The 12,070-nt window shown below is 42.5% G+C and overlaps 1 protein-coding gene across 2 annotated transcripts in view; it reads right to left on the bottom strand.

Annotated features, from left to right (window-relative positions):
- Positions 1-11,662, bottom strand: part of arfgef1 (ADP-ribosylation factor guanine nucleotide-exchange factor 1 (brefeldin A-inhibited)) — a 49,559-nt gene extending 37,897 nt beyond the window's left edge. For both annotated transcript variants that reach the window (XM_075452872.1, XM_075452873.1), the window contains exon 1: positions 11,323-11,662. In XM_075452872.1, the coding sequence (XP_075308987.1) occupies positions 11,323-11,446 (124 nt within the window). In that variant the 5' untranslated portion in view covers positions 11,447-11,662. The remainder of the gene's footprint in view (positions 1-11,322) is intronic.
- Between the last annotated feature and the right edge of the window lie 408 nt (positions 11,663-12,070).

The raw sequence follows: 12,070 nt of genomic DNA, 5'->3' as shown, positions 1-12,070 counted from the left end.
ATCTGTACAGATGTGTACAGATCATAAAGATGTCTTCAACATGTTTTAGGTGCTCGTATCTGACTGACTCACTTCAGCACTCTACATACAGTATGTTACATGCAAGGCCGTTGCAAAAAATTAACGCACAAAAAAAATACTAATAAAAAAATACAGTAAATACAAACGTTGATGTAAAGTCTGAAATGGGCGCTCACACTATGGCTCCAAGGCCATTTAACACTTGTAGGGTTTTCTAAGACCAAAAATGCCTCCTAATCGATTAGAAATGATGACAATTTAGTGATTCACCTGCCGGCTCTTAAGGACAACGGTAAATCTTGACTAGACTATTGTAACTTTAGAATAACACTGGAGTAACTTAATGCAACTTCTTCTCCCGTGGCGTTTAACACAACTTGTGTCCCTACCTCTTTTTCGCTACAAAATCTGAACATGACACCACTGCTGAGGCTGGAAAATCAGCAGTGATTGTATACTTTCATTTTGTGTGGACTATAAACTCTAAATTATGTTCCGTCTGTTTGCATCAATACAGAATCACTCGAATCTCCATCAAGATGCATCTTAGAATCAAGAAATGTTCCCGCTTCCAGTGGCTTGAAGCGTGCAAAGATCAGCCTGATTGTACTAAAGTCTACGAGAAAATTCTTTAAAAGAGAAAAAACATTCAAGCTGTAAATTACACTGTTTAAGAAAAACAGATAACTATTGACTGACATGCTGCTACCCAATAATCAGATCTGCTGTTCATTTATAAAGGCCCAGCTTTAAAACAACAGGCCAATAGGATGATGTCACGACGGCAGCATCCATCTTTTGTATGCAGTCTATAAAAATAAATAAATAAATAAATAAAAAAACAAAGACATAAAATTTAAGGGGTAAGATAAGGCTCACGTCACCAATTTGACAAATAACAGCCAATATTTATGTTATTTTGTAGCTTTGTGTGGTTCTCTTTGTTAGATATTTCACCTCTCAAAAACAAATATTCTGACTTTTTGGCATAAATCATTCTTCCTTTACGAGTGCCATTGCCTCCTCTCTCTCACAGGCCTTCCGTACAAAGGCTCTTATCCCTCCCTCCCCAAATCAGACGATAGACCAATACAAGAAGTCATGGATGAGTACAAGATGAAACAGAAACCGAAAGTGTATCGTTCATTTATCACCCTTTTCTCTGAGCGAGCCATCAGTGGAGAGAAATAATGTATTATGTACGAAGGTATCAGTGTATGAAATAGGGGTGGGTATTGGCAAAGAAGTCACGATTCGATTCGAATCACGATTCACATGCCACGATGCGATTCTATCACGATGCATCACGATACTTGAATTATTGCGATGCATTGCGATATTTTCACTGAACATACTTAAAAAAAAAAATACACCCATTACCAGTGGCTGACTGGCTGTGTATGATCTGGATAGTGTCTTCAATTGATACATAACTCAAAGCAAATCAATTCATAACTGTATTTATTGAAACAACTTTTGGAGGTATTGCCATTAAAACAAATATTACTATTACTGGACACACTCATCACAAAAAGTGCATAGGATTTATAAAACTTAAAATAATAAAATAGGGATGATCAGTACAGACAAAAAAAGTGCATAGGCTATATACAACTAGGGCTGTCGCGATAACCGCAAAATGCAATCACCGCGGTGCTGAGAGGACCTCCGCGGTGCGTGTCCAGGCCACCGCCCACAGCACGCCCCCTTGCACGCGCAGAACAACTCGAGAAACTAAAAGAGTTTTTAAGACTGCACAGTAATAATTATACATTGTATATTCCCCGAAAGGCAGGAGAAACACATTAACAAAGCTAGGTGCCGCGTTTCTGTCGTCATCTTTGCATATAGGCACCGCACACGCACACACGTCTGCATGCCACTCGTTGTGGTCTCATTCTCCCCCAGCAGCTGATATGACAAGAATATGCCTACTCAGTGTCGTAGCAATAGAAGTTAAAATAAAATGCAGTGGCCTACCTTTATCTCGGCTTTACTCCTCTGCCTAGTCCGGACACTTTATGGCTTTGAATCTTCCCTTAGGCCTATTATCCATGTTTAACGTTGTAAATGTGACCGTCTAATATCAACAAAAAACTAGCTTCCACAGAACCACAGCTTGGTGTGCACATTTGCTGTTGGGAAATACCTGATCATTTCAACAAAACTGTGTAGGTGAAACGTATTCTCAGAGTAGTTTGTGAATTGTCTGTTCACGGAAACAGTTAAAAGTTCAGCTTGGGTTGGTTGGACGGCGGGCAGTCTGTTTAAAACAAAAACTGTATCCCGGACACGTGAGCTCAACTGCTGCCCTGATCTGCTTCGTTTTTCTCCGTCATTACTAAACGAAACGTGCGCAGGTCTGCAACAATGTTGATATTTGCCATGTGGCACTGGCAACAGAACTGGGGTATGCGCTGCTTGATCTCTGCTATGTTGGTCTGTGAGCGAGTAAATGACAGGCAAAGCAAAGTGAAATGTCAGAATTGCTGGGAAAAAAAGACGGATTATGCGCTCGATTTTCATCTAACACTGCATGTCGTGGAAAGTACCCTAATGAACAAAAATACGATATCACCGCATACCGCGCTGTTGAGCAGCTATGAGTCACCGCGGTGGGAATTCCCTCACCGCGACAGCCCTATATACAACTATAAAAAATATATACATATATTGCAAACATCCCTTGCAGCGAAATGCATCAATTGCATGTGTCCTATCATTAAAGGCATAAAAAAAAAATAAAAAAATAAAAAAAATTTATTTATTTATTTTTTTTAAAATAATCGATACTTGGCGTCCAGAATCGATGCAGTAGATCGCGAAAATTAGAATCGCGATGCATCGTCATGACGATTATTTTGCACACCCCTAGTATGAAAACAAATCTTAAAAAAGAACATTTTCAAAAAAGTGTGAGGTTGGAAAAAAAACGTCAAGGTTCTTCTGTCTAACCGTTTCTAAAGCACAGACTTAAAGCCTTATTTATGCTTTCAGAGCAAGAACTGGCTCTGCCATATTAACTGCTCCACTACTCATTATCTGTGTGGCAGTCGACCACGGGAGTTAGAAAAAGCTTAAGTGCCTGCACTTAGTCAAGAATGGAGAAATGAGACAGAACAGCAACTGGGCCTGTCGTTTCTTTATTTCCTTCACAGCAAACAAATTGACTGAGGAGGACCTTATCTCTAAACATTTTCAGGAGAGTCTTGCACGCACTCAGATGTTCAGAATCCAGGTTTCAGAGTTTTCGTGAAACAGCGAGACAAACACGCGATTGTTTTGCCCCCCCCCCCCCCCCCCCCCCCCCCCCGTCTTTCAACTTTTCTACAAAAGTCATAGTCAGGAATATGGGGGATGTTTTTCAAAAGTTTGTCGAGCACAGGAGTCTGTGAAGTTCATATTATTCCAAAAAAAAAAAAGCAGAAACATCCAACGCTCGCCCTCACAGCAGCGCGCCGCTCGTGTGCTTCGCATCACGGGAAGGCAGGTCGGGTCTTTGAGGCGTCATGGTCACAACCACAATTAATGACAGGACCATTTATAACCTGGTGCTTATCGTGGGTGAGCATATGTTGGCTATAAAGAGGCTTATCGTGACGGAGCATGTGTTCACTTTCTTAATGATCGGAGATACTGTACATTTGTCCCATCGGCTTCCCTGCCAACTCTGTGGAGACGCTCTTCCAGGCATACGATGTCCTTGAGTTCTGTGCAAAAGAACAGCTTATACGCTCTTGTTGACTTAATCTGTTCGCGGCTTTAATTCAAGGTTCTTTTGTCCATGGATGGGGGAAATATTTGGCCAGTGATGCAACAAATGTAGCAGCACTTGCTAAACAATGTGGATGGTGGTTGTTGATTCTGAAAGAAAGCTTACAGTTGAGCCAAATGTTTAAAATGTTTAACCCAATGTTTAAAAGGGAGATATTTCTAACACTGATTATAGATTAAATCCATTGAACATATCTCCGTATGTTGAAGAAAAGGGATGTAAACGACTAACTGGTCGTGGTCCAGAATTTGAACTCTTCAAAAACAACAACTCCTGTGCTGTGACGATTCAGCGGATACCTCTGGAAGACAATACATGTGTGATGTAATGTAAAATTACAACGTTATGATAAGACGAAGATGATTTTAGCTCATGATCGAGCAGTTTTTGAACAAACAATCTCACAGACTGCACCATTTACCAAAGGTTTGGGGATCTTTTGTAGCCCCTCCTCACTCGGAACACAACAACTACGTTGTGCTGAATTGTGGAGTAAGACTGTGTTTAAACAGCGTTTCACTGATTTTCAGGGTGGATCTGAAATGACGAAAATCAGAGCTCTGTGACAGTGAGTAAGACAAATAAAAGCCGACCTTGCCCGTAACACTGTAATGTCATAAACAGGCCAACTACAATGCATTAGCCTCGGACGAGCCAACTGTGTTTTCTAGCTATGCGTTTGACAACTAACCAAGCAACTGTTTGACCTTTATGGAAATACATCTTCCCCAGATGCCAGAATCTAAAGAACATGGGCTGTCTTACTGGTGAGGAACACTGAGAAAAAGAAGGATGGGGTTCATTTGACAAAGAGAAAAGTTGCAGCTATTAAAGGTCCACACATTGGCTTAAAGAATCATATGAGTGCACGGTGAACTGAAGAGCAAACCCTAGAGATCTCACACTGCAGTTGTTACAGGATTGCATGTTGTCATGGTGACTGGAGTAACAAACATCTCGTGTAAGTGGAGGGATTTTGTCATAGCATTTTTACACCAAAAATAGCGCGCTTAAAAAGCTTTTTTTAAATATGGCTGGTAAAACAAGCCAATTAAAGTCTTTCCTATTGTGTGTAGGAGCGGGTTTATCACCTCTCTGAGGGCTGAAATTTACCAGTCCAGAGGACCTCTACCTCCCAGACACCAGGCGTGTCTCAACATGAATGGATGGCAGTACACTTCATCCTTCAGGCTGTGCTTCTGACAATCATGAATCTCTGAAATAATCAGGCCAGTTTACTACTTTTAACTGGACGTTAGTAGGGGTGCAACGGATCAAAAATCTCACGGATCGGATCATTTTTCGGATCAGCAAAAAAAAAAAAAAAAAAAAGAAAGACAAATAAACATGTTTTGTCTTTTTGTTTATTAACAATTTTAAATTATTAAACTGAAATATATAAAATCAACTTAAAGTGCACAATTAACATCTTCTTTTCGACATAATCAAAGAAAAAAAACTTAAAGGTAGGGTAGGAGATCCTGGATTTTGAGTCCAGCGAAGCTGCATTTTGAAAATACACAGGTAAAAAGTCCCAAACCTTTTCTTCACTTTCCCCCCGAAGGCACGCCTCTAGAGTACATGAACGCGCACGAGCACGAATGTGCACGAGCGCTGTTCTGACAGCAAGCATCGATCGTTGCCGTATTTAGTATATGATAACTATACGTTTAATAATGCTAGGTGCTAGCCAAGCTGGCTCTAGTTTAGCTTCCTGCCAAGCTTCTGGACGCGTAATTCATTCACGGAGCAGGGTACGCGCACAGGGGGAAGGAGGGGGAGGGAGGAGCAGATTGCAGTTTGATAGACGCATCAGAATCCAATCATTGTGAACGGTCCGTTCACAATGATTGGATACTGTTTTTCCTAGATTGTACGTTCTAGAGGCCACTAAAACTTTTCATATTTGTGTCAAAACTTTTAATTAATTGGTTGCAATGGGGGTGTGAAGAGTATTTCAAGCAATATGTAAAAAAATGTTCCAGAAAAAGATCCCCTACCCTACCTTTAAAGTGCAACATAAAAACACACCGATAGCGTTTGTGATCGCTTTAGCCCGGTCAGATTGTGAAGGAAGGGGCTGCCTAAATGCCGCGGTGATGAGCGGTTGTTCACCCGCTTTCGGTTTCACTCCTGTCAGTGAAACACCGGGGTGATGTCGCTGCAAAGTCTGCACCGAAGTCTAGCCTACTTTTATTTTCCATGCCCACTGTTCTACATGTTTTACGCTGAGGACAATAAATCACAAACGAGCCATAGGACTGTTTGCTTATTGAAGAGGGAACTGTTGTAGACTTTTACCCAGAGCGTGGAAAGTAGCTCTGTCCCTGGAAACTAGCAGGAATGGTAACGGCTGTGTGAGGACTGAACATGCGCACAATTTTTTTTTTTCCATAAAGCAATCCGCGGATCATGTGTGTGCCGAACCGAAATAATTGATCCGAACGGATCACGGATCAATGATGATCCGTTGCACCACTAGACGTTAGCCTTATGGAGAAGGACAGCGGCCATTCAATCTTGTCTCATTGGCCATCGGTTTTTACTAGTGTTGCACCGATACCATTTTTTGGCCCTGATACCGATACCTGGCTGTGCAGTATCGGCCGATACCGATAAAAAAAATTAATATATATATATATATATATATACACACACATATATATATATATGAAGAGCTGCATACTACTTGGATGTAAAATGTAAAATCTTTATTAGTTTACAAGTTCATAAAACAAATGGGGTGGGGGGCTCCGATCTAATGGAGAGAGAGAAGGATTGGGAACGCAGGCTTCCTTGGTCGCGACACACACGACAGACTAACCCTTAACACAGCACACGGAATGAAAACCCACTACAAGTCAGGCTAGCTTCACTAGCTTTAAGGCACGCTTTAAACAGCACACAGAGTCAACACACCACAAAACACGCGGCTAACCTGCAGCTTATGGCGCCCGTTTAACCACAGACCCATCATTCCTCCCCACCAATCAATACCACATAACAATAGGCCGACCTATACATAAACACTAAAACACGAAGTTAAAAGGAGAGGAATACTTAACTCGCCCACTTGGCGAGACCCTCCCCCGGGGTCTGAGCTTGTGCCGCCGTCCAACTCCCCAGGGTAACGGCTTTGCTGGACGGCGAAGACGGTAACTGGCTGTCGGCTGTTAGTGCGCTGTCACGACCGCACAGGGAGCGATGGCGGCCCAGCACTCTCTATTGTGGACCCTGTTTTGACTACAGGAGGCACCCAACCTCCCCTCCTCACACTCGCGCTGCAAACTCCCCCTGGCTAGCTGTCTTCGTCGCCGGCAGCTCTAGATGACTGCGAACGGCACCCTCCCCAGCTAACAGAGTGCCGTGTGCCTGTGCCATAGAAAAAGCTGCCCCGGCATTGGTTAAGAGTGGCTATTGGCCCGCTCTCATTGGTCTGGAGCAGGCCAATAGCGATAGCTGCACAGTGATCACAACACAGTGTAGCGAGTGTCGGGAGACGTTCAAGTGTCATACAAGTATTGGAAAATGGTATCGTACCCTATTTGTTGGTACTCGACGATACCGATACCACCATTTTAGTGCCAATCAGGGCCCCGCCCGATACTGGTATCGGTATCGGTGCAACACTAGTTTTTACTGTCAGTTTCAGAACCTCCACATGAGATGTTATGGTCAGTAAACTTGTGTTTCCTTAAAGAAATTGTGAGCTGTGCCCGTTTTTGTTGCTCCAGCTGCACAAAAGTGAAAATTAGTGTGAACGCGTGGGTGTTGTGTTCCCGCTGATGCTGAGTTGAGCTGGAGCCGATTTAAACCTGCATCTACTGCATTCATTTGATAAATGCTGATTAAACATTTTACACCTGCACTCAATAGCCAGAAGTTAGCGGTTTTATTTGGCCATTTTTTATATATATATTTTTAAAAAGGGCTATATAAAGTTGAGGATCTCTGCCAACACCCACCTCACTTTTCACCGAACAGCCTAACAAACTTTCACCAGCCACAGCTGGGATTAATGGATGCACTGCTGCCAGTTTATCACGGTGCGGATCGACTCTTCCCTTCTGCCACGAGCGTGCTACATTAGCCCAGAAACCTCGGGAGCATCCTCGGCAGGGCGTTCTCCCCTTGTGAATGTGAGCTGCCTAATGCAACCATGTTCTTAGCTAAATCCACAGCTGAGAAAAGAATATCTAATATCTGCAGTGTGAGTTGGTAATTTCCTGTCGAAGCGGTTTGGTTTGATTAAAACGACCCCCACTCTGTTTTCCCCCCTTTAGTGAGTCAACACAAGCTGGTCTGAAATCAGTGTTCTCAGTGGACACATCACCAGCACAGTTGATTTTAAAACTTAATCTTAAATGTTGAAGATTGTTTTAACTGTTTATGTCTGGTAAGGTGTTTGGAGCATATTATCAGTGTATACTATTATAAGGGTTGTAAAGATTAACACAATACTAAATTTTATATCAATTATTAAATTTCAGTTTATCAAACTGGTGTGTCACCATTGTATATAAGCATTAGTTGTGACAACAATAGCAGTAATAGCATGACCAATGGATAGAATCTGGTGTCACAACAGCACTACATCTGCAAAACACACCAACCACGTGACTGGCCTCTAAATGTAAAATAAGACGCCAGGTATTTAAAACCTTTAAACATAGCAGAGCTGTTTCCAGTGGCTGCCTCCAGAATCTGAACACACTATACATTAAACGAGCTGTTTAGGTTGCTCTGACCCCTTCAGCTGACCCTCGGATCTTAAACCCCTACGGGGAGATATAATGAGCAGCGTGCTCAGTGGGACTCAACTCCTCAGGTGACTTTCTGCCTGGAAACAAATTCTCTCTCGCCTTTGTGTGGTAGTTTGTGCACAGTCCCCCAACTTAAGACTGCAACAATAACAGAATGCTTGTTGTTCGGCAGCAGCAAAGCTGGTTCATTAACCCAGCCTGTCCTCTCGAGTCAGAGCCAGTGCGACCATGCATGTCCAGAAAAACATGAAACTATATGTTTATACCGAAACATGTGACGGCTTAAAAGAACTCATGTGCAGATGCAGTGGGAGGGTCCTTTGATATTTTGAGTTGACTGTCAGTGTTGCCCCATACGGGTTCTTTCCTATCAGATTGCTCCTCTCAAAGAAGCCGCCTGAGAAATCCAAAGATAATAGGACCCTATTACTGATGCAGTGTGGAGTGTGTGAGAAGCTAAGATGATATACTTCTTGTGAAAGTGCAGAGTGACATTTTGATAAGGAAGAAAGGTCAGTGTGGAAGCTATGGTGGTGCACAGCCTAGGAAAGGCAGCGTAAATAAAGCTTTTCAGCAAACCCCCCAACCCACACTTTGTTTTGTAGACGGAGGATGTTACACAAAAACTTTTTCTTTTAAACAGCAACTTTTTACAACAGGAAGACTTTCAGTGACAGCAAAGATGAAACTGACAAAGGCACTCTCGAAGAGATGTCTCAGAGTCCCAGAAGCTGGGGGGGATTATGTAAGTCACTCAGTATATACTGGGTCACCCAGTTGTTTTTTGATATGCACTACTGTACCACTGCAACGCTCATTGCAGAGATTCTCATTCGGTAGATTCCTTGTGTGGCTCTGCTCCACTTAAATAATTTTCGTACTTGACTGATGCTATGTGGCAACACGAGAACACTGCTACCAGTGACTTTTAATCAGCAAAAAGAGACAGAAGAGACAGACGGTAACAATGAAGCCATCAAGTAAAAATATGAGGCTGCTGCATTAACAGTGAATAACAAACAACAGTTAAGATGCTGTGACACATGAGGAATTTACTGGTTTATGCCATTAATTGCATACACAGTCTATGCTTATGGTTGTTTTCTTTCTCACAGTGCTAATCCCCACAGAGTGAGTAGCTAATTCGCAAGCAACGCACAAACAATGTCACCCGATAGTATCATCAATTCAAATTCTTATCTTCTGATCCCCAAGTTAAAACAAACCAATCTGGCACATCACAAATCACTGGAAAAGCACTTTGCAAATTCTACCTTCCCCCTTTAAGCACAGGCTAAACTCAGGCAAACCTCTGGCACTCGACATTTTCTGTAGCTGCACTGATAATAAGGAATAATAAAGGAAAACCTTGTGTGTGTGGGTGGGTCGGTTTAGCAAAACATCAGAGCAAAACTTGGCAAACATGAATGGTGTGTTTAGCCTTGCAGGCCATTGCAAAGCACAACTGCTGGGCATGAAGATAATGGGAGTACTGTCAGGACAGGTGGGATGTTTGGCTGCTCCATAACATGGGCTCTTTGTTTCTCTGGCAGAGTCATATTACTCAGGCTGCTGTAGAAAAAGAAACCCTGACTTTTTCCAAGACACAGACTGTATGAGCCTGGCATGTGAAAAAAAAAAAAAAACAATGGATAGGCTACCATAAAATAACGGTCAAGTGCTTTATAATGCCAGGTTACCTGAACTTGCCTTTAGCCCAAATTGCTTGAAATGTCATACTTAGTATAAACAGTCAACCGCAAAAACAGATTTTGTGAAAATACACCTGCCCACAAACAGTTTCATGAAGCTAACTAATGCAGCTAAGTTTAAAACGGAAGTTTTAGAGGCGTACATACCAAAATAAAAGCCGAGCTAAAACGACAGTACCTGCACAGACCTTGATATGAAGAAGAAGAAAAAAATTCTAAGAGCACCAGTGTTTTATATTTATCTACATCTGTTAAATGTATATCCAAATGAATAAAACCGCCTTTTTGCTTCAGTTAATATCGGGTGTTTTTTTTTAGTCTAACTTTATTTTTAGGTGTGACCGGAAATCACGGATTATTTCCGACTGCTGTCATAGTTCTAGTATAAAGATGCAACTGTGACTCAAGGTTTCTCGCTAACCAAGCTTCTCGACAAGCCTACAGATATAACAGAAACGAGGACGGTTCTGAGTAATCAGTGGTTAAACTGGTAAATGAATAATGGACGCAATAAAGGACAAAGACTGCCCCTTGTGACCGGGCTGGTACCGTGTTCCAGGAAGAGACGCAGACACCTCACCTTTGAGGAGTTAAACGAGTCAAATGAGGCAGTTTAAAAAGAATACAGTTTGAAGTGTACGAGCGTGCGGGGTGTAGATATGTGTAAGCATGGTGTTGAAGGAAGACACATCCTTTAACAACTTATTTTTCCCGGGGACGTTCGGCCTGTCCTCGCGTTGCTACTTGTTTCGCAGCATCGGCTCGGTGTTGCAAGCACCCACCCCCTGCACCATTTCCGTGTTTTACACGGAATCATTTCCACGAGCCCGTGCCACGTCAATAATACACATTTTTTGTAAACTCTCATATAAAGCAAAAAAGCTACCCCCACCAGAGCAGACGGCTTGTGATCAATAGAAAACACAGTATCTTGGCGAACACTGCGACATTGTTGCAGGACACCCCGGTTAATAAGTGAAAGGGCGCATGACGTGTCTAAATCAATGAGTCCAAGGCAGGAACATTGTGATGCTAAAACAAACGAACTTACCCAATGCGACCTCGCAGGCTTTGCGCAACTGGGAATGGTGAGCCTTTTTCACCTCCTTGTCGGCCAAGATCTTTTCCAAAGCTCGTGTAAGGAACATGTTTTTTGTCTTTTTGCCCTCATACATGTCGCACCCGGAATTCGAAGCGAGGTGTTTCCTGGTCCCAAAGGGGGGCTGCAGCCGCCTCGAATAGAGATGTAGTCCGTTACAGATGTCAGCTGCACAGCCCCCTAACTGACAAACATAAATAAACACAGAAGGTGGGGTAAATCCCTCAGATTGCCATTAACGACCTGCCTCCTGCGCCATGTTGGAGAGAGGAAACGACGTCACGTACGTTAGAGGAGACGGCCGCAGTGAGGCAGCAGGGAGAGGGATGTGAGAGGTATTAACTCTTCTCACAAATCCACCTAAAAACTGAGCATTTAAACCCATGCGGGGAGAAAAAGAAAATCTGCCATGGCACAACATAAATCAGCTTCAGGACTTAACTCTGGTTTTATGTGTATTTGGAATTTTAAATTTGTTATCGTGGCATTTTAAAGTCTTTCTTATTCTCAGAGGAACATTCGGAGCTGTTTGACACGTTGATGATGTAAATAAGCTCAAACCACCATCGAGCTTAAACATCAGACCTGACCATATCTCTGTGCCAAAAAATTAACTTCCACCAGAAGATCCTCCAGCTCTGTAGCTCCACATCTAAAAGGACAGGTTGCAGGTCAGAGTGAGATTTAAAAAAAACACAAA

The sequence above is a fragment of the Odontesthes bonariensis genome, chromosome 20, assembly GCF_027942865.1.
Source record: "Odontesthes bonariensis isolate fOdoBon6 chromosome 20, fOdoBon6.hap1, whole genome shotgun sequence".
NCBI classification, from domain to species: domain Eukaryota; kingdom Metazoa; phylum Chordata; class Actinopteri; order Atheriniformes; family Atherinopsidae; genus Odontesthes; species Odontesthes bonariensis.
The sequence above is the reverse complement of the archived record's forward strand: the minus strand, read 5'-3'. Positions and strand labels throughout refer to the sequence as shown.